This window comes from Perognathus longimembris, chromosome 20 (genome assembly GCF_023159225.1).
Source record: "Perognathus longimembris pacificus isolate PPM17 chromosome 20, ASM2315922v1, whole genome shotgun sequence".
Lineage (NCBI taxonomy): Eukaryota > Metazoa > Chordata > Mammalia > Rodentia > Heteromyidae > Perognathus > Perognathus longimembris.
Window position 1 is genome coordinate 17,568,435 of NC_063180.1, and position 21,650 is coordinate 17,590,084.

Genomic DNA, 21,650 nt, shown 5'->3' on the forward strand with positions numbered 1-21,650 from the left:
AACACTAACAACATCAGCAGGCAGCAACAACAGAACCAGGCTCAGGGATTTAAAAGCATGAAGTTTGGTTACACCCTGATACACTATGCATCTACTCTTGAACTGGGGACAATATTTAGCCTGGAAGCACACAATGTTTAATATATATCCATAGTTACTTACTGAGTACACCCTAGGTAATTGTGTCTATTAAGCATATTCAAGCTGGAGATTGAACTACTCCAGGTCTTTGTACTATTTTTGCCACACCCCAGTACTTTTGTTTTTCAGATAGGGTCCCGTGCTTTCTCCAGAGCCAGCCTCAACTGTAATCTTCCTACCTCTGCTTCCCTAGTATCCTGGATTACAGACATACATCACTATACCTGGCCTTAATAATACATACTCTTAACATTGTTTGTGAGGATTAACTAGTTATATAAAAAGTGCCTAACAGCCAGGCGCCAGTGACTCACATCTGTAATCCTAGCCACTTGAAAAGCTGAAGGGGATGAGAGTGAGATTTTTGGATGTGGTTCCATACACAAAAGACATTTTCTTTTTTATTTATTTATTAATTGAACACAAATTTTTTTTGACTGTGCAAAAAGGGGACCACAAAAGACATTTTCAACCAATAGCTGATGTGTGCCTATTATCCCAGCAACATGGAGGCTAAAATCGGGAGAATCTCAGTTCCGGGTTAATTCAGAAAAGTCAAGGGCCATCTCAGTGAAAGGGGCTGGGCATGAGAGCACACATCTGTCACCCCAGTTAGGACAAAGTCCAAAGCCCAGGTATGGCCTGGGCAAAAAACAAGACCTTCCCTCAAAGTAACCAGTGTACAACAGACCTAGAAAGTCTGGCTCAGCGGTAAGGCCTTGAGTTCAATCTCAATCCCATCCCCCCAAAAAGTGCTTAACACACCCAAATAGCAATTTGCAGGTCATCCTGGGTTACACAGACAATTCCAGAAATAAGGTGGAGTTGAACTTGATTGAACCTTTGATCTGGTGTGCATTAAAGCAGAGGACAACTGCGGGGGGCTGCAGAAAAGGAAAGTGAAGTTATTTTTTTATGTCGCATTGCCTTTCTGGACACCCGGGATTCTGAACGCAAGCTCTCAGACTTACAGCCCCTGACAGGTCACCAGGTGAGCCGCGTGGGCGGAGCTTAGGGCGGGTTCTGCCTGCCCCTACACCAATCAGTGTTCCGGAGACCCTTCGCGCGAAGACCTGATTGGTTGTGGCTGTTACAAATGCGCGGCGCTCCCAGGGCGGAGTCCGCCCCACGGCCTGAAGGGGGCGCGCCAAGGCCCAAGGCCACAGTTCCATGGAGGGGGCGGCGGTGGCCCGGGACCTGCTAGCTTTAGGGTAAGTAAGGGACGGTGCGGCGGGGCTGGGACGGGCGGGAAGGGCGGGTTCACCTCAGGACGTGGACGGAGAGAGATTCGCACTGACCCAGGCCCCGCCGCAGATATGGGGCTCTCCCGGAGATGGTGTGTCGGGGCGCCTGGTGTCCAGACTTCAGGGCGCTGTGCGCGCGGCTGGCGGCCGAGCTGGCGACTCTGGGCGCCCTGGAGCAGCGAGCGGTAGGCGGCGAGGTGCTGAGCGCCCGCGACGGTGCGTGAGGACGGAACTGGAGGGGCGGGGGGGGGGGCGAGCGGGGAGGGCGCCGCACGGCCCAAACCGCGGGACCCGCGTCCTGACATCCCCCGCCTTCTTGCAGGTCCGGCCGCGGAAGACGAGTTCCTGCGACAGTTGGCTGGCCTGCTGCAGACGCTGCACTGTCCCGACCGCGCGCTCTGCGGGGAAGGGCGCGCGCTCGCGCTACGGGAGCCCGGCGCGGGCCCGCGCCTGCTGCGTGAGCCCCGGGGACGGTCCGGGCATGCGGGAGTGGGCGTGACTAAGGCATCGGGAGTGGGCGGGCTCCGAATGGCGAGGGCGGGGCACGCTCGCTACGTCGCTGGAGGGCGTGATCGGGGTTGGGGCGGGGTTGAGGCTCTGCAGTGGGCGGGGCTAGGCTTTTGAGGTTCCCCGCGGTTGGAGGTAGGTGGAGCCCTGGCAGGTGGACCGACGGGAGTCAAATCCGGGGGAGGAAAAATTCTGTGTCTCCAGTGGGTGAGGCTTACTCTGGAGACTGTCCCAAGGTTCTGGGTGGACAACGGCGTGATGGACGGTGGTTGCCCTCTTTTAGAACACCTATAGAGGATTCCTTTTCCTATTTTTTTAGGTTTTCTCTGCTCTGAGCTCCAGGCTGCTCGGCTTTTGTATCTGCGATCCTGGCAAGATCTCAGCCCTATGCCACCCTGTAGGGAAGGAACAGAGGGAACTGGTGTGGTCCAGGAACTATTGCTCACCCACCAAGCTCTGGGGCTCCCTAAACCTATGCCAAGAACCCCTGCCAGCCAGCTACTGCGAGAGATGCATGCCAAGGTGGAGAGCACGAGTCCCCTTCCCACTTGGGCAGCCCCACCTTGCTTGGAGAGAAGATCCTTTGTTTGTTTGTGCCTGGACAGTAGCTTGAACTCAGGGCTTGGACACTGTCTCTTAGCTTTTTCACTCAGGCTAGTGCTCTACCACTTGAGCCACACCTCTACTTCTGGCTTTTTGCTGGTAAATTGGAGCTAGGAGTCTGATGGGCTTCCCTGTCCAGGTTGGTTTCAAACCATGAACATTAGATCTCAGCCTCCCCAGTAGCTAATATCGCAGGCATGAGCCACCAGCACCCAAGTTCTAGGGGTGCTTTTTTAGAGCTGTTGTACGCTTTTGTGACCTGGATCCTTTAGGATAAAGGGAAACAGGTCCATGGAGTAATCCATCCATCCTGTTTCTGCCTCAGTTAGCTTCTGCCTTCTCTCATCAGATCTTGGAGCTCCTGCCCTCCATGCCTCCAGGGTCCATGCAGCCCCTCCTCCGCCACCCACTGGATTCACCACAGTGGGTAAGAGTGTATATTCCTATACACAAACAATATCTTCACTCAGAATGTGAGGGAGAGGGACCCCAGGCATGACAGACCTTTTCTCCCAGGAAGCACTGGAGTCCCTGTCCCAAAGCCTGACAGAGCAGTATGGCTGCCGCCGCTGCCTCCTTCTCAAGCGCCTGGACCTCACGACAGCTGCGTTCCACTGGAGCCATCGAGCAGAGGTGTGGGCAAAGGACCCTGGCAGGAGGATGGAGGCCCGGCTGTGTGTCTGGGGGTCACAGCTGCTAAAAGGAGGGAGGAAAACCAGAAATATTACCTCTTTGGAGATCCTGTGGCCCAGACCATTTTGGAATCTTGTTAGGGTTGGGGCTTTTTAGAATCTCAGGATCTCTAGGGAATTCTAGAATTTCCCAGCTCTGACTTGGGAATGTCTTCCTGAACATACTCCTGCGAGGCTCTGTTAGTTGTGTTTATGATGCTATGAGAAAATACTTGAGACTGGGGATGTTATAAGGAGAAGGGGTTTATTTTGATTTATGATTTGGGAGGCTGAAAAGCCCAAGCTTAGGCATGCAGATCTAACAAGGGCCATGTGTTGTGTGATAACATGGTGGATGGGGTCACAGAGTAGGAGTACAAGTGGCAAATGGATACATGTGAAAGATGGCAAACACAGGGCCTCTCTGTCTGTCTCTGTCTCTGTCTCTCTGTCTGTCTCTCTCGCTCTTGCTCTCGCTCTCTCGTACGGGTCCTGGGGCTTGAACTCATGGCTTGGATCCTGTTCCTGAGCTTTTTTGCTCAAGGCTAGTGTTCTACCACTCGAGCCACAACTCCACTTCTGGTTCTTTTGCTCCTTAATTGGAGATAAGAGTCATATGGGCTTTCTTCCCTGGGCTGGTTTTGAACAGGGATCCTCAGATCTCAGCCTCCTGAGTACTATGATTACAGGCATGGTGGCTCTCTTTGTAACACCAGCACTCGTGGTGACCAATTTAGTCCTGTGAGACTTTTATCTACACTCAATAGGCTTGAATTAATCCCTTCCAGGGAGAATACCCCTGGATCTAATACCTGCACCTAGACTCTACCTCTAAAGATTCCACCTATTGTTTTTTGTTTTTCCAGTCCTGGGGATGAACTCAGGGCCTTATGCAGCTCCTTTTTGCATTGGTTGTTTTCCAGGTAGGGTCTCATTTCCTCTTCAGGCTGGCTTGTGCTTTCCTATATCCCTGGGGGATGACAGGTACATGCTACTATACCTATCCATTGTGCCTCTCTTCTAGCTGGGATAACAAACATGTGTCACTGCACCCAGCCATTGATTGAGATGGGGTCTTGAGAACTTTTATGCCCAGTCTGATCTCCTATCTCTGCCTCTCAAGTAGGTAGGATTACAGGCTTGAGCCACCACACATGCTAGTTTTATTACTTTTTGTTGTTGTTGTTGGCCTTGCAGCTTGAACTCAGGGCCTGGGCACTGTCCCTGAGCTCTGGTGCTCAAGGCTAATGCTCTACCACTTTGAGCCACAGCTCACCTTCTGGTTTTCTGGTGATTAATTAATTGTAGATGAATCTCACAGACTTTCCTGCTCAGACTGGCTTTGAACTGTGATCCTCAGATTTCAGCCACCTGAGTAGCCAGGATTACAGGCATGGGTCACCTGGATTTTTTTTTTATTACTTCTTATCACAGTGGTAATAAGGACCAGGTGGTCTTTAGGATCAAGTGGTATTTAGGACCAAGCTTCTAGCATATGCTAGAAAGACCACATCCAAAATAGAAGTCCCGAGTTGGGAAGAGATGGTCCCCAGTTGCTGGTTCCTACCTGGGCAGGGCTCTTGGGCGCCTTCTCTGTGTGACCCTCTCCCCACTCCAGACCCAAGGAGAAGCCATGAAGGCAGTGCTCATCCCACTTCGAGAGCTTCTGACCCCAGAATCAGATGTCTCCGTTGCACATGTTCTCGCTGCCCGGGCTGACCTTTCTCGTCTGGTTCCAGCCACCAGTGTGGCTGCCCGCCGGGGGACCAGCTGCGCCATCAACAAGGTGGGCATCTGGGGGTGGCCTTCAACTTGGCCTCCAGCTTTCCCCTGGACCATGCTTGTCCTCTCTGTCATCTCCCTCCCAGAGTCTCCACCTCTGGGCTCACCACTTATAACCTACTCCACATAGAAGGATCCTTTGAATTTAAAAAAAATTGGACTTCCCTAGCTCAAAACCCTCCTATGGCTCCCTAGTGTTTTGAAAACAAAGTCTACTTGTTTACTGAGCCATTGCCCACCTCTCCAGTTTGTTTCCACTGCTTCTTTACCACCATTGTCTCTAATCTTTTTTTTTTCTTTTTTTTTTTTTGTCAATCATGGGGCTTGAATTCAGGGCCTGGGCACTGTCCCTGAGCTCTTTTGTTTAAGGCTAATGTTCTACCACTTTGAGCCACAGCACCACCTCCAGTTTTCTGCTGGTTAACTGGAGTCTCTGCTGCCTGAATTTTCCTGCCCAGCCTGGCTTTGAACCAGGATCCTCAGATCTCAGCCTTCTGAGTAGCTAGGATTACAAGCGTGAGCCACCAGCGCTCCGTCTTGTGTGTGTATATGCACATGCGTGTGTGTGCATGTGCTAGTCCTGGGGTTTGAATTCAGGGCCTCGGCCTTGGCACTGTCCCAGAGCTTTTTTCCCTCAAAGCTAGCACTCTACCATTTGAACCACAGCTCCATTTCTGGCTCTTTGGTAGTGTAGAGATAAGAATCTCACAGCTTTTTCTGCCCAGGTTGTCTTTGAATTTCACTCCTTGGATCTCAGCCTTCTGAGTTGCTAGGATTACAGGTGTGAGCCACCAGCTCAACCTGTTACATTCTTTTTTTTTTTTTTGGCCAGTCCTGGGCCTTGAACTCAGGGCCTGAGCACTGTCCCTGGCTTCTCTTTGCTCAAGGCTAGCACTCTGCCACTTGAGCCACAGTGCCACTTCTGGCCATTTTCTGTATATGTGGTGCTGGGGAATTGAACCCAGGGCCTCATGTATACGAGGCAAGCTCTCTTGCCACTAGGCCATATCCGCAGCCCCCCCTGTTACATTCTTGAAGCAAACTAGCCCCTGTTTAGATGATGAAGTGTCTAGCTTCACACTCCTTTAGGCAGTCACCATCTGCCCTTTTCTTCCACCTCATGCTGCATCCCTTGCTTGCTGTTCTCACCGACCTGACAGCTCTTTTCTTCATCTAAAACTCGTCTGTTCCACTCTCAGGTGCTGATGGGTAACGTGCCAGACCGGGGAGGCCGCCCGAATGAGCTGGAGGCACCCATGCCAATCTGGCAGAGGCGAAGGGAAGATGGAGGAGGATGGAAGGCAGGCCACCAGCGCTGGGGTCACAAGAAGAAGAAAAAGAAGTAAAGGGGGCTGGGGAAATGAGGATGCATTGGTCATCTTTGGGGAGTCAGTTTGGCAGTTGGTACCTGTCACCCAGCCCCTGTTCTGTAGGTTCCCCTCCCCCCCGGATGTGCCATACCTCACACATATCATTCACCACCAAGAACCATGCTCTCTGGAAAATAAATTTAATTTTTTTTGATAGTAGTAGGTTCTGTCTCTGGCGGGGGGGGGGGTCAGATGTTTGAGGAGGGGTATGGGGACTCTGCCTCTGTGTCTGGACAGGCCCCTGGCCCACTGTGACCCACAAGGCCTTTGTTCTTCAACAGCACCCCCTTCCCTTCCAGTGGGCACAAAAATACATCTCAAGGGCCCACATTGTGCTAGCCTGAAATTGAGCACCAGGGACCCGGTGGGAGTGGAAGACACCAATACAAACCCTCTCCCCCTCCTGGAACTGACATCTCTGCTGAGGAAGCACGGATGTTTAACAGGACAAGTAAGTGAAAAGGATCGTGTGTCTAAGGGAGACATGAATCAGGAGAGGCAGAACTGGGGCAAGGATCACATCTCCTGAGGTCAGAGACATCCCTGACAAAGGGCGATCATTCACTCAAGCCAGGTCCCAGAGAAGGAGCTATCTGAGGGTTCTGGGAAGAATGTTCCAGGAAGAGGGAAGAGCCAGTGCAAAGGTCCTGAGGTAGGCAATTTGGAGCTTATCCGAAGAACAGCAAGGTCAGTTTAGCCACAGCAGGATGGGTAAGACACGAGAGATGAGGCCAGAGAGATGGGGTGGAGGCAGATTTCATGTGGCTCTCTGGGACACTGTGAGGACTAGCTTTGAACCTGAAAGGAGCTACAGGTGGCCTCTGAGCAGGACAGACCTATGACCTTTCCAGATCTCTCCCATGTTCAACCTCACAGGTTGCACATCCCTCATCCTGGTCCTTCCTGATAGATGCCAACTGTCCGTGTGGCGCAAGGGTCCAGAGCTCCAATTTCAAAGAAGCAGGGATTGATTGAGTTTTGTCTCCCACACTGGGAACTGGCAGCTTGAATGCACCAAGCCTCAGTCTCTCTGTCTGCAAAGTGGACATTAGAGAGATGGATGAGTGCCTCTAATAAAGAAATGCACAGATTCCGTGCAGGGAAAACCAGTGAGACAGGGAAGAAGGAAAGAACTCTGGGTAAGGGATGATGGCTGTGTTGGTGGGGCAATGCCTCTGTGGGAGGGAGTGGTGGTGAGAAGAGCTCCAGCTGATGTCTAGGAGTCTGGTGTGGAGGGTGACGTGGATGAGGGAACTCGTGCTGGTAAGGGGTCCTGGAAAGAGGAAGACAGGGAATGAGAGGTGTAGAAGATGTCTAGGTGACAGTTCACTGCCAGGGACTGGACTTTGTCTAGACTGTAGCTAGGTGGCTGAATTGAAACCCACCTGGAGGGGCTAGGAATATGGCCTACTGGTAAAGTGCTCGCCTCGTATACATGAAGCCCTGGGTTCGATTCCTCAGCACCACATATATAGAAAAAAAGCCGGAAGTGGCACTGTGGCTCAAGAGGTAGAGTGCTAGCCTTGAGCAAAAAGAAGCCAGGGACAGTGCTCAGGCCCTGAGTCTATGCCTCAGGACTGGCAACAAAAACAAACAAACAAAAAAATGAAACCCACCTGGAGAGTCTCTGCCTTTGAAGAGTGTGATTCATTTAATTTATTATTATTATTATTTTTTGCCAGGTCCTGGGGCTTGAACTCAGGGCCTGGGCACTGTTCCTGGCTTTCTTTTTGCTCAAGGCTAGCACTCTACCACTTGAGCCACAGCACCACTTCTGGTTCTTTCTGTTTATGTGGCACTGAGGAATTGAACCCAGGGCTTCATGCATGCTAGACAAGCACTCTACCACTAAGCCACATTCCCAGCCCTGAAGAGAGGGATTTATTCCACTGATATTTTTGTAGTTTCAGATATTATTTGGTCTTACTTTCTACTTTTTTGGTGCCAGTCTTGGAGATGGAACTCAAGAAAGAGTCTGGGTGCTGTCCTTGAGCTTCTTTTGCTCAAGGCTAGCAGGATACCACTTTGAGCCACATTGTAGCTTTTTTCCACTTGTAGCTTTTTGGCAGTTAATTGGAGCCTCACAGACTTCTGCATCAGCTAGCTATGAATCTGGATCCTCAGATCTCAGCCTCCTGAGTAGCTAGGATTACAGGGCCTAGATGCTGTCCCTGAGCTCTTGCTCAAGGCTAGCACTCTACCACTTTGAGCCACAGTGCCACAGTGCCTGGGGATTGCTTCAAACCACGATCCTCAAATCTCAGCCTCCTGAGTAGCTAGGATGACAGGTGTGCTCAGAACATACTGAAACTCTTATTTTCTTGTCAACATGAAAAATTTAGCCAGTGCCTGTACCCTCCCACCCAAGCAATTAAGGGCTTTCCCTGAGTGCCCCGGAAATCTGATTTCTCTCCAGGCAAATGGCCTCTGTCTCTTGTATGTGCATGTGTGTGTCGGGATGGGGAGGGGGCGGGGGGGGAGGACACGTTTCCTCACCATTTCTGGCTCCCAGGAAGACTGTGAAGACTCTGTCTGCGTCCAGGCATGGCGATGGCGGCATCCAGTGTGAGGGCCCAGACTTTCCCTGGAGCCTGGGTGAAGGGTGATGGGTGGAAGGGTTGTGATGGAATGGCCCCCAGCCACCAGGCCTTCCCAGAGCTGCTCCCCTCAGGTCTTACCACAGCGGGCATGAGGAATTAGTGTGGGTGGAGTAGGGGCCTCCTGGGCACTTGTGTCACCCTTGACCCCTGGCTTCTTCTTACATTCCACCTTCACTTGGTCCCTACAGTGTCTGTGACAACACAGTCCACAGTCTAGGGAGCGAGGAGGGAGCAGTGAATGGCCTCATTCTTCCATCCCACAGGTCCCTGTGTCCCTCCCACTCATGGGCACCCCACTTACCCTGACAGCGGTAACCTTGTTTGGTGACACCCCAGAGCTGGGGAAAGAAAGGAGAATTGGTTACCCAGGACACAGGGGTGGAAGCCCCAAGGTTTTGAAAAGTTTCAAGAATTTGAGGTGCGTGTGTGTGTGTGTGTACAGGGGTTTGAACTCAGGGACCCGGGTGCAGTCCCTTAGCTCTTTTTGCTCAAGACTGCAACTTGAATCACAGCTCCACTTCTGGCTTTTCTGCTGGTTCACTGGAGATAGAGTCTCACAGATTTCCTGCCCTGGCCAGCTTTGAACTGAGATCCTCGGATCTCAGCCTCCCTGAGTAGCTGGGATTGCAGGAGTAAGCCCAGCAGCTGACTGAATTAGATGAACTTCTGAGTTAACAGGGCCCTTGGACCAGGGAGGTGATGGGGCAGAGGCCTTACTATGCCACTGCAGCTGTAACAAAAGGCCGGCTTGCGGAAGGTGACCTCATGGAAGGTATGCAGGAAGGCCAGGCCCAGCTTGGAACAGATGGCACTGGCGTGGAGCAGGTACTCTGTCAGCTCCTTTCGGCTGAAGGAGCCACTCCTGGGGACAAAGACAGGACTCAGCACAACCAGCCCTCCCTCATAGAGATCCCCAAGGCCCACCATCCCTTCGCAGGCTCATTTCTGGGCAAGGAGAAACTGAGGAGTCACTTACCCCTGGCGGGGAGGAGGGTGAAGCCCGTGGCAGGCGAAGGGAAAGTTGCCCGAGAGGCGCTCAAAGTCCTCTTGAGAGATGGTGCCCTGGCCTTCGGGGTCAAAATTCTTGAACACAGACTTCAGAGGCACATGGAGGGTAGAGGAAGGCCAGGGTGTCCAAGGCTAGCCCCCAAGGCCTTGGGCCCCCTCTTGTCAGTTTAGGGGGAGACCTGTGTTCTCTCCTGGCACCTGTTTACCAGGCCCTAGAACCCACTCCCCTCTCACCTCAACCAACTGTTCCACATGGCGACCCAGGGTGATCTGGTCCGGCTTGGGCTTCACACCAGGAGCCCATTCTACCACCAGAGGTGCTTTGAAAGGGGACAGGGACTGGGAGGGGACAAAGGGACACACTTAGGGGAGCACACACTTAGTAGGGAGCAATCAAGAGATTCCCTCCAGGGGTTGGGTCTCACCAAGCTCTTGGGACAGCGGGGCTCCCGGGCATAAGAAAGCTCGTAGATTTCCTCCTCTGTGTAGAAGAGATCCAGAGAAAGCTAGGGGCAGGGGTGGGCAGAGAGTTATGGACCCTCCTTGTTTGTCACCATCCTGCTACTTAGATCCTCTGGCCCTGCCTGGCCCTCACTTCCCATCGCCTTGCTAGGATTACAGGTGTGCACCACCAGCGCCCCGGCTTTGAACAAAGAACGTGTTGAAATTGTCTTAAGAGAGAGGAGTGGGATGGGGGACTGTGCTAGGGGGGTGATGAAGGCACACCGGTATGTATACATGGCTCTGTCACAAAAAGTCCCGCCTCCTTGCACAAACAAAAAATTGCGTACAAACAAAAAATTCCTACTTTGGAATGACTTCCACACTGGCCATTTTGCACTGGGCCTGGTCAATGTGGCAGCTGGTTTTTACAGCCTGAAAATTCAACTTTACAATCTTATACTACATGGTCCTCCAAAGGCCAATTGAAATAGCTCTAGGTGAAGAACAGCCTGAATCCTACCCTTAACATTTAGGACTTGGCAGCCAGGCTAACTCATGAACACACAGGGCTTTCAAGCTGACCTGCCTGGATTCAAGTCTCAGTTTTAGTCCTGTGAAGGAGGTGGGTAAGCCACATCATCTTTCTAGCCTTCTGTCTGTCCCAATTGGCAGAATGGGCACAAAGACCGTGTCCACCTCCTAGGGGTTGAGAGGTGCAGTGAGAGGGTTTAACACAATGCCTGGCACCGTGCAAATGATCAATAAAAAGGTGTTAGGTTTTTGTTTAAGTTTCAGATATATAAAAATTTGGATGTCTGAACTCAAATCAGTGGATACTTGAGTCAGATGAACACTGGCCTCATTTATGTAGATCTCACTGTGTTTCAGAATCTGTCTATCCAGCTATCTATCCATATGTCTTCTATCTATCCATCCATCTATCCCTATCCATCCATCTTTTTTTTTGTCAACTGTGGGGCTTGAACTCAGGGACTGGGCACTGGCCCTGAGCCCTTGCTCAAGGCTAGTGCTCTACCACTTGGAGCCACAGCACCACTTCTGGTATCTGGTGGTTCATTGGAGCTAAGAGTCTCAGGGACTTTCCTGCTCAGGCTGGCTTTGGGCTATGATCCTCAGATCTCAGCTTTCTGAGTAGCTAGGATGACAGGCGTGAGCCACCAGCACCCAGCTCATCCACTTATCCATCTTCTATCCATCCATCCATTTGTCTCCTGTCTGTATATCCATCCATCTACCCATTATCATCTATCCTTGAGCTTGATTGACAAGTGCTTTACCACTTGAGCCATGCTCCTAGACCCCAGATTCTTTTTTAACTACTTCATAAGAATCATATTACCGGTTTTGCCAACCACTCCCTGAAGTGGGTCCTGTTATATTATTTGTCATATTACAGAGATGGAAACCGAGGGATTAAGTGACTTGCTAAAGTCTACACAGCTAGCTAGTCCCCTAAAAGCTCTGACTTTAGAAAACTCACGAGTTCCAGTGCTATCTGTCCCGATCCTGCACACCTGGGCCCTAAGTCCTGATCTCCCTGGGTTATGCAGGGCCAGCCACTCACCGTGAGCAGGTGCAGCAGGTCCTCGTTGGCACTGCAGGGGGGTTGCTGTCTCTGGAGGGCCGCCAGCTCCTGCAGTCTCAGGTAGAGGCTGTTCAGCTTGGGCAGGTGCAGGCAGCCATCTGGCAACCTGTCAGGCTGGGCCTCATGCAGAGACACCAGGTCCTTAAGATGCACACCCAGCACCGGCAGCCGGAAGCCCGTGCAGCCGGCCCAGGTGCGGCGGTAATGTGCATAGTTGTTGCGGGAGGCCAGAAGCTCCGTCAGTTCCAGCAGGGCCTGTGTGCAAGGGGCAAGCTATGGGCTACAGACGGTTCTCCAAGCAGAAGAGCTTAGCCACCTCCTCTGTGGACTCCAGAACCCCAGGGACCTGTGGCACTCGGGACACCTCCCAAACCCCTCTAGATCCACACATTGACCTTAGCATCACCCCCAAATTTATTTTCCTCTTAAGTCTGCATCCCAGAGTCCCCATTCTCCCCTTATGTGGTCCCAGAGTCCCTGAGTAGGCATGGATGATGGTTAGGAGAGTTAATGTGGTGGTTTGGGGCCACTGACCATTTGGAACTTTATATTTGTTATTATTATTATTATTTTTTATTTTTGGCCAGTCCTAGGCCGTGAACTCAGGGCCTGAGCACTGTCCCTGGCTTCTTTTTTGCTCAAGACTAGCACTCTGCCACTTGAGCCACAGCACCACTTCTGGCCATTTTCTGTATATGTGGTGCTGAGGAATCGAACCCAGGGCCTCATGTATACAAGGCAAGCACTCTTGCCACTAGGCCATATTCCCAGCCCCTATTTGTTGTTATTATTAATTTGTGCCTGTACTGGGGCTTGAACTCAGGGCTTACACTCTCACTTGGCTTTCCCTTCCTCAGGGCTGGCACTTTATGACTCTACCTCCACTAACAGCTTTTTACATTAAACAATTGTTATTATAAAGGTGATGTACACTGGTGTTACAGTTACATAAGTCAGGTAAACAGTACATTTCTTTTTGGACAATGTCACCCCTACCCTCTCCCAGCTTTTCACTCCTGTCCCCACCTCCAAGTTGTATATTTCAGTTCCCACAGAATGTCTAGAGAGTACCACTGCTGCATTTGTTCACTCTTTGTCCCTCCATTTCGGTGTCCCCTCCCCAAGACAAACCACTAATGGCTTTTTGAATGGAGATAAGAATCTCAGATGTCTGCCCAGGCTGGCTTCCTTGGATCTCAGCCTCCTGAGTAGTTAGGACTACACGCATGAGCCACTGGTGCCTGGCTCACGTGGAATGTTAGGTAGGGTGTTGGGGATTCACCTTGGTGCTGTCAGGGCTCAGGTGGGCATGGGAGTCCTTGAGTCTGGAGATGGCACTATGACACAGGCCTCCAGTGACAGCCATCAGCGTGTTGAAATTCTGCATGTGGCGGAGCCTCTAGGAAGAGCAGGGGTGTCAGAGATGGTGGGCACCACAGGCTAGGCAGGGTGGAGGTTGAAAACAATAGCATCAAGTGGGGAACTGCAGCATTGTGGGGGTGTGGGCCATGGACAGGTGAGAGGAGGTGGGAGTTCTGGGGCAGGTGATGGACTAGAAGTGTAGAAGTCAGGCATATATGGGGGAGTTGGGTGACTGGAGAATAGACAGGTATGGAGAACTCAGATGCGAGTGAGGGATGTGTGTGTGTCAAACTTCTCTCAGAGCCAAATAGATGAGAAGTATGTCAAGAAGCCATGGACCTAACCAGGGGCCAGTAATCCTAGCTACTCAGGAGGCTGAGATCTGAGGATCACAGTTTGAAGCTAGCCTGGGCAGTATAGTCCATGAGATTTTTTATTTTTATTTTTTGGCCAGTGCTGGGGCTTGGACTCAGGGCCTGAGCACTGTCCCTGGCTTCTTTTTCCTCAAGGCTAGCACTCTACCACTTGAGCCACAGTGCTACTTCTGGCTTTTCTTATATATGTGGTGCTGAGGAATCGAACCCAGGGCTTCATGTATACGAGGTGAGCATTCTTGCCACTAGGCCATATTCCCAGCCCCTCCATGAGATTTTTTATCTCCAATGAACCAGCAAAAATCTAGAAGTGGAGCTGGGGCTCAAGTAGTAGAGCTCCAGCCTTGAGCCAAAAGAAAAAGCACAGAGACGGCACCCAGGCTCTGAGTTCAAGTCCCAGGACAAGCACAAAAAGGAGGACAAGGAGGAAGATAAGAACAAAGGCAAGGGGCCAGGAGTTTGGCCTAGTGGTAGAGTGCTTGCCTAGCATGCATGAAGCCCTGGGTTCGATTCCTCAGTACCACATACACAGAAAAAGCCAGAAGTGGCGCTGTGGCTCAAGTGGTAGAGTGCTAGCCTTGAGCAAAAGTAGCTCAAGGACAGTGCCCAGGCCCTGAGTTCAAGCCCCAGGATTTGGGGGGGGGGGGGCGGAAGACGAGGGAGAGAGGGAAAGGGGGGGGGTAAAAGACAAATATGGGGTGAACCAGGCAGTCCCCCAGCCTCCCCTTTTCCAAACTTGAGGGTCAGAGGCTGCTGTGGAGATGAGGGGGAGGTCTCAGGACAGAAGACAAGACACCTTAGGCCAAGCTCAGACCCTGGCTTATGCTGGAACCCCCAGGTCTGTGAGGCCCAGTAAGAGGAAGTGATAGGAGGTGTGGCCCGCGTGGAAATGCGCAAGGGGGCGTGGCCACCGGGACCCAGGGCTTCCCTTTACCCAGAAGGGAGGGGGAGGAAGGAAGGGATGTGAGGCAATGGGGCGTGGCCAGGGCAAACCGGGCTCAAAGAGCAGAATGAGGGGAGGGTCAGGTAACTGCCCCCCACCAGTGCCCGCAGGGAAAGCACCCGGAGAACTAGGTCAGGCCTTACCTGAGCCACGAGAATGAACTTTTCCAGCACCTGTGCACGCTGTGCAGGCCCAGGACGGCTCAGAACCATGACCTGCACCCAGCGGGACACGCTGTTACTCAGACCTACAGAACCTTCCAGAGCAGGGCATTCTCGCACAGAGCCCTGTAAAACGTAGCCCCGCAGGTCCTGCGGCTGGGGAAGAGGTGAGAGTTAGGGTCTCCCTCAAATGCCCATCCCCCTTGCAGTCAGGGCCTCTGGTATCTCAGGCAGGCGGCTACAAGTCCCCGACACCATCGTGGTCCTCTCCCGTTTGAGGAGAAGTATTTGAATGAAGCCGGTTCAGTTCTGAGCACTGCATTCTTATCTTTGTGTGTGCTGACCCTGGGGCTGGAACTCAGGGCCTGAGCACTGTGCTCTACCACTTGAACACAGCTCCTCTTCTGGCTTTTTGGCCGTTCATTGGACATCAGAATCTCACAGACTTTCCTGCCTAGGCTGGCTTTGAACTGGGATCCTCATATCCCAGCCTCTTGAGTAGCTAGGATTACTGGAGGCTGTGAATCATTTTTAAATGAGGTCTTTCATTCTTCTAGCCGTTTGATGAAGTGCTATGACCTCTCGTTTATAAAGGAGTCCCAGAGACATTGAGACACTAGTTACCCTGATAAGAAGGAGCTGATGGGATTTGTGCTCATTCAGCTTAACTCATTTTCCTGAAGCCTCTGGCTGCCAAGTTGGACAGTTTAAGAGCGTGCAATCTCAGCTGCTCATGCAGCACCCCACATCTCTTCCCTGTTTGAGGAAGAGCTTGGAGAGGGATTCTCACCGTGATAGCCTGGAAGGACCGGAATTCTAGGTATGTGAGATGCTGAGCCAGCTCCTCCGTCTCCAGGTGGTCGAATACCAAGGACACTTTGCGCTTTTTGCCCAGGCCTGGGCTGCTCATGGGAGGAGGTGGGCCGGGGCCACCAGGGCTCAGGCTGGGGACAAAGAGGAGTAGGATATTGAAATGGCTCAGAGTTGAGGATCTTGGGGTGTGGAGAGAGATGGCAGGATGGGGGACAAGGAAAGGGGCATGAGGTTGACTCACAGGTGGGTGGCATCTCCCAAGTTCCTTTGGGCAGAGATCCCCTCCTGGGCCACCTTGGTCCAGAAGCGACCTATGACTTCTTCTAGCTGGGGCTCCTGGTGCAGAGCTTCGGGGTGCTTGTTCAACCAGTACCTGACAGTGGTTCAGATCAGGGTGAGGCTGGGCTAGGGGGAGATTGCCACAGGGGTCTTGAGCTGAAGATTCTGTAGGTACTGGGTTATAAGTTTCTCTGTGAGTGTGTGTGCATGTGTGTGCATGTGTGTGTGTGAGAGAGAGAGCAGGAGAGAGATATCTTTGGAAGTCAGGATTTGGAGGTGTGCCAGGATGTGACAGTCTCTAGGATAAATTGAAGTTCTTCCTATCTCTGTCTGTCTGTCCATCGGTCCATCCATGTCTCTCTCTCCTCTCTGTGTGCTGTGGATTGATCTCAGGGTTTTGAGCTAGCTAAGCTATACTTCCAGCCCTTTTCCTCTTTAGTTTGTTTTTCAGATACTATCTTGCCCTCTGCCTTGGGCCTTGGATTGTGATCCTCCTACTTCTGCCTCTCAAGTAGCTGAGATTATATGTGTGCTCCACCACATCCTGCCCCAAGTCTGAGGGTTGTCTCTTAACACTGGATGGGGGGAATCTATGGAAGATGGACATGGGGATCTCTTGGAAGTAGGATAGTGGGGTATGAGTCTCAAGAAGCAGACTGGGGTGAGATTTTTGAGAAGAACAGAATGAAGCAGTCCTGGGAGTTAGTGAGAGGTGGGAGCTTGTGGCAGGGGTTAGAGTTGAAAGTCTCTCAATCAAGTTGGGAGAGAGTCTATGGGATCTGGTTGGGGTACCTCAAAGAAGTGAGGTTCTAAAGAGCAAAGGTGGGACAGCCTTAGGAACTAAGACAGGTGTGTCTTGGATTTTGAGTTTGAGTGGGTCTGCGGGGGAATGGGATTGGGGGAGCTCTGAAAGGTATTTCTTGGCTAGGTGTCTTGGGTTATAGGATTGAGGGTCTTGACACAGACCTACCTGACCAGGTGGCAGATCTGCAGCTGCCTCTGCTGCTGTGTGTCCTCCGTGGCCTTCTGGTATCTGAGTTCTGGTCAAGGCTTTTTTTTTGGCCAGTCCTCGGGCGTGGACTCAGGGCCTGAGCACTGTCCCTGGTTTCTTTTTGCTCAAGGCTAGCACTCTGTCAACTTCAGCTACAGTGCCACTTCTGGCCTTTTCTATATATGTGATGCTGAGGAATCGAACCTAGGGCTTCATGCATACAAGGCAAGCACTGTTGCCACTAGGCCATATTCCCAGCCCAAGGCTTTATTTTTTCAAGCATCCCAGCCTGCCCTCTCCTCCTGTTCCTATCTCCCGAGTGCCCTCTACTTATAGTTTATGATCCTGGGAGGATATGAAGTCAGAAGACGGGCAGCAAACTCCACAGAAGGCAGGACCCAGTTGTGCATGGCCAGCACCATATTGAGAATGTGGTCCCCACGGCGCAGGTTGCCAGTTGCGTCTGGGGTTGGGAAGGAGGTGTTGTCCATCAGAATGTCCTCTGGAGACTGACAGCTTCTGGACTGGATGGCCTGTCTGACTAATGCCAGCTCTCCCAGTGATGCCCTGCCTGCACTTGAGCAAACACTATAACCTCGTTGTGCCCTAGTTTCCTTCTCTTCTTCAACATATCCTCCCACTTCACTCACTTCAGGAAGAAACAAATGCAGGTGTTTGTCTTATCCATAAAGATGAAGAGTCATCACATGTCCATTTTATGCAGCCGTTAGCTGAGAAAGGGGAGTGCCTGGCTGGATGAGGAGGGTGGCCAGGGCCGGGGACACTCACCGAAGGACTGGATGCATTTCTCCAGCAGCTCGTCCTCGCTACAGCTGTTCTCACTCAGCACGCCCAGAGTCATGGAAGCCATGACCTTGCTGATTTCTCGGGCGCTGGGGCACGTCTTGTGGCGTCGGGCTGGTCGGAGCCGCCCCTGCCCTCCCGTCTTCCCCGAGCATTCCTGATGAGACTTCCTGTGGGCATAGCCCCCCAAGGAATCATGGGTGTGCCTTTCATTGGGAAACCCTCAGGACCTCTCTCTTAACCTCAAGACACTATGGAAGAAATTTCCTACAAGTAACGTCCTAAGGTTCCATCTGTAATACCAGAGACTTGTGGACCCCCCCCCGGAAGAATCTAGACCCCCAAGGGGGTCATGGGAGACCCCAGAATTACTAAGGACCCTCCAAGAAACCAGAAAGTCCTTCCTCCAGACATTGCTTTCATATTCCTCTTCGTAATACAGTCCCAAGGCCTTATGAGACACTTCTTGTTGGCATAGCCCTGCTGAGATTTTGCCCCATACCCCCGGAAGTCAAGGAAGGAGACCCCTAAAATCATTCCCAGAGGAATGACCTAGAAGGTTGGTCCCTCTGACTCAGGACTCCCCTTGAGTCTCTAGTTAGCGTTTTTTGGGGGGTTTTCTCCTCTTCAGCCCAGGCATCATGAAAAGAGACTCAGGCTGGCCCCTGGGAGCAAGTCTTTCCCCTTCACCCTCCACTTAGTCCCGACAGGCATTCCCCTTCTCCAAGTGGATGTGTTGCAGACCCCAGAGTGGTAGCTTTCAGTCTGTGTCCTTCCATGTGGAGCCCAGAGAGGAAATACCAAGATACAGTGGCCTCTCTAGGGCTCCTCAGAGTGCAGCAGGGTCCCTGGGGCACAGCAGCTTCAAGGAAAATTTAAAAATAAACTTTCACTCTGCCCTGTGCCTCCCTAGGCTCCAGTTGCAGGTGGGAAAGAAGAGTAATGGAGAGACAGGGGTAGTGGAAGGAAGAAGGGAGGGAAGAGAAGCTGAGATCCACCGAAAGACAGAACTGCGTTTGAGAAATTTCTGCTGGCTCTCTGGCTTTCTTTGTGAGTCACTCACTTTTTCTGGTCCTCATTTGTCTTGCATGCAAAAATGAGGGTCATTCCTGAACCTTCCTCGGAAATTTGTTTGTTATAATCAAGCAACGCCTGGCTCCTTGGAGGTTCTAATAGATTTGATAAGTGGCCTGATAAGTGACCCAGAAGTGGAAAAGCTGAGTTCAAGTTACAGAGAGTAAAAAGGGATGGGGAAGACTAGAAGCCAGGCCTGCAGCTGTGTGTGTGTGTGTGTGTGTGTGTGTGTGTGTGTGTGTGTGTGTGTGAATTTACAGAGAGAGAGAGAGAGAGAGAGAGAGAGAGAGAGAGAGACCCCTATGACAAAGGCACCACTATGTTGCCTGGCACATCTCAGTTCAATATATTGTGTATTGAATATCGTTGACTAAGAGCAAGCATTTACTGAGTGCTGACTAGGTAGCAGGCCAGGCACTGATCATTAAATAGGTCAGTGATTCTCAAGCATAGTCCACAATTGGCACCAATGGCATTGCCAAGGAATTTGTTATAAATAGAGATTCACAGGCCCTACCCAGACCTCCAGAATCTGAAACCTCAGGGATGAGTCCAGCAAGCTTCAGTGTGTGTGTGTGTGTGTGTGTGTGTGTGTGTGTGTGTGTGTGTGTGTGTGCGTGTGTGTGTTAGTACTGAGGCTTAAACTCAGAGTCTAGACTTTTTTTTTCTTCTTTTTTGCTCAAGGCTGACACTCTACCACTTGAGTCACTTCTGGATTTTCGCTAGTTAATTGGAGATAAGACTCTCCTGGACTTTCCTGCCCTGGATGGCTTCAAATTGTGATCTGTAGATCTCAGTTTTCTTGAGTAGCTAGGATTACAAGTGTGAGCCATCAGTGCCTGACTTCAGAGGTTGTTGTTTTTTTTTTTTTTTTGACATGCACTCAAGTTTGCCAATCACTGATCTAGACAGTTTCAGCAAAAACTTACAGTATGACTAGTCTATGAATACAAGAAAAAGACAGAGCAACTGAGGAACTTACCTAAGATCACACAGTCAGGAAATGAGGCTGCTAGTGTTCCACGAACCATGAATAGCCTGGGAAAGGACCCGGGGGAACCCATCTACTTATCTGCATCATGGAGGAAGGGGTGGGGGAAGGCTGGAGGAACTACCCAGGCTGGGAACCCAGCACCTTCTCTCGCATATGGGGTCAGGAAGGCAAGCATGCCTAGGAGGCAGGAGGTCATTCCAGCACCCACGGGCATAGGCAGCCACCTGGTCCTTACCTGTGGACTGGCAGGCAGCCCCCCTGTGGTGTCTGGAGCAGCTGGGATTGTCTTAAGAGGCAGGGAAAAATGCCTAGCCTACGTCACTCTTCATCCCCTGGGTTCAGCGGGAGCCTAAGAGTTTCCAGTCTGGGGTGAGGAGGGTGGGCAGTGGCTATGATTGGAGACCGAGAAGACCCCAGAGAGAACAGACACACCCTGCAGTGGGAACTGGGATGGAGCCTTTGGAGAGCAGAAGGACAGAGAAAAAGACTCAGGGCAGCTCAGATTCCAAACAGGAATTGGAGGACCAGGTACAGAAGCTCAGGTACAAAGTGGAGCAGCCCTGGCTAGCTCTGGATTCTAGAAGCATCCTCTTGGGTCCTTTAACCCAACAGTGAGAGATCCAGACATCCTAGCCCCTCCTTAATATCCTCCCAAACCTTCCTAAGGGTTTGCTGCTGGGCTTCTGGGGTGAAGGTAGTGTGTGTGTGTGTGTGTGTGTGTGTGTGTGTGTGTGTGTGTGTGTGTGTCTTACCTCTTGCTGTCTTTCCTGTTCATGCTTCCTGGGGGAGGGGGTCCTTGTAGGACTGGGGTTCAGCTTCCCCCCCCTCACTGGAGCTCCTGCTTGTTGGCCCCTTGGGAGCTTGGGCCTCCTCTGAGCTTGGGAAGGAAAGAGGAACTGCCCCTCCCTGCCCACTCTCAGGCCAGGGGGAAGGAAGAGGCTGGGGAGAGACCAAAGGCTCCCCTCCCCCACTTGGGGATCCCTGCCGGCTGAGGTTTCCGGTGCTGCTGCCCCCCCCCCCCCCAAGCCCAGCCGGCTCTCTATCTCCTATCTTTTTGTTTTGAGATTGTCACTATCACACTTCAATAAAAGCAGTTTTTTTTAAGTATGACTAATATTTCTATAGAAACACATGCACACAAAAGCGTTTCTAATCTGGGCATATTCATGCATACAGAGCACTAAAGTCTACTTCCAGAGAGTGCTGGGATTACAGGTGTGCACCACCATACCTGGTTGAAGGATATCATTTTCATTTGTACCCTGGAAAACATTTCACTTCCTTACTTCCCTTGTGGCACTGTAGCATCTACTGTACACCATGTATTGCGATGAGGTTTTCTTTTTTCTTTTGGCCAGCCCTGGAGCTTGAACTCAGGGCCTGATCACTGTCCCTGGCTTCTTTTTGCTCAAGGCTAGCGCTCTACCACTTGAGCCACAGCGCCACTTCCAGCTTTTTCTATATATATGGTGCTGAGGAATCCAACCCAGGGCTTCGTGAATGCTAGGCAAGCACTCTACCAATAGGCCGCATTCCCAGCCCGTGTGATGAGTTTTAAAATATTAATTCAATGTGCTATAATCTTATTATAAAACTGTGATGGGGATCTGGGAATGTGGCTTAGTGGTAGAGTCCTTGCCTAGCATGCATGAAGCCCTGGGTTCAATTCCTCAGTGCCACGTGAATAGAAAAAGCCTGAAGTGGGACTGTGGCTCAAGTGGTAGAGCGCTAGCCTTGAGCAAAAAGAAGCCAAGGACAGTGCTCAGGCCCTGAGTCCAAGCCCAAGGACTGGCAAAAAAGAAAATGTGACAGGGAGGTAAACTTTATGGAAGTCACACATACACATTCTGTTTTTGTTAGGCAAGAGTGGCAGATATTA

General features: G+C 51.5%; 2 protein-coding genes across 3 annotated transcripts; one reads left to right on the forward strand and one right to left on the reverse strand.

The window, feature by feature from the left end:
* Positions 1-995: 995 nt before the first annotated feature.
* On the forward strand, positions 996-6,474 carry Fam98c (family with sequence similarity 98 member C). The gene is made up of 8 exons (XM_048329613.1): positions 996-1,352; positions 1,456-1,601; positions 1,708-1,842; positions 2,212-2,414; positions 2,845-2,922; positions 3,012-3,128; positions 4,785-4,952; positions 6,148-6,474. The coding sequence occupies exons 1-8, from the start codon at positions 1,312-1,314 to the stop codon at positions 6,292-6,294; spliced, it is 1,035 nt and encodes a 344-aa protein (XP_048185570.1). The 5' UTR covers positions 996-1,311; the 3' UTR covers positions 6,295-6,474.
* A 430-nt stretch (positions 6,475-6,904) lies between these two features.
* Rasgrp4 (RAS guanyl releasing protein 4) lies at positions 6,905-20,623 on the reverse strand. 2 transcript variants are annotated; one of them, XM_048329611.1, is made up of 17 exons: positions 20,524-20,623; positions 17,689-17,873; positions 17,257-17,362; positions 16,879-16,941; positions 15,871-16,002; positions 15,607-15,760; positions 14,799-14,972; positions 13,259-13,375; positions 11,956-12,231; positions 10,352-10,432; positions 10,161-10,265; positions 9,895-10,013; positions 9,636-9,780; positions 9,220-9,256; positions 8,997-9,131; positions 8,815-8,909; positions 6,905-7,591 (listed from the first exon to the last, which is right to left on the reverse strand). In XM_048329611.1, exons 1-17 carry the CDS (start codon positions 20,544-20,546, stop codon positions 7,535-7,537), a joined length of 2,004 nt encoding a protein of 667 aa, XP_048185568.1. In that variant the 5' UTR covers positions 20,547-20,623; the 3' UTR covers positions 6,905-7,534. The 2 variants fall into 2 exon arrangements, with proteins under 2 accessions (XP_048185568.1, XP_048185569.1); XM_048329612.1 differs by lacking the exon at positions 10,161-10,265.
* Positions 20,624-21,650: the final 1,027 nt, after the last annotated feature.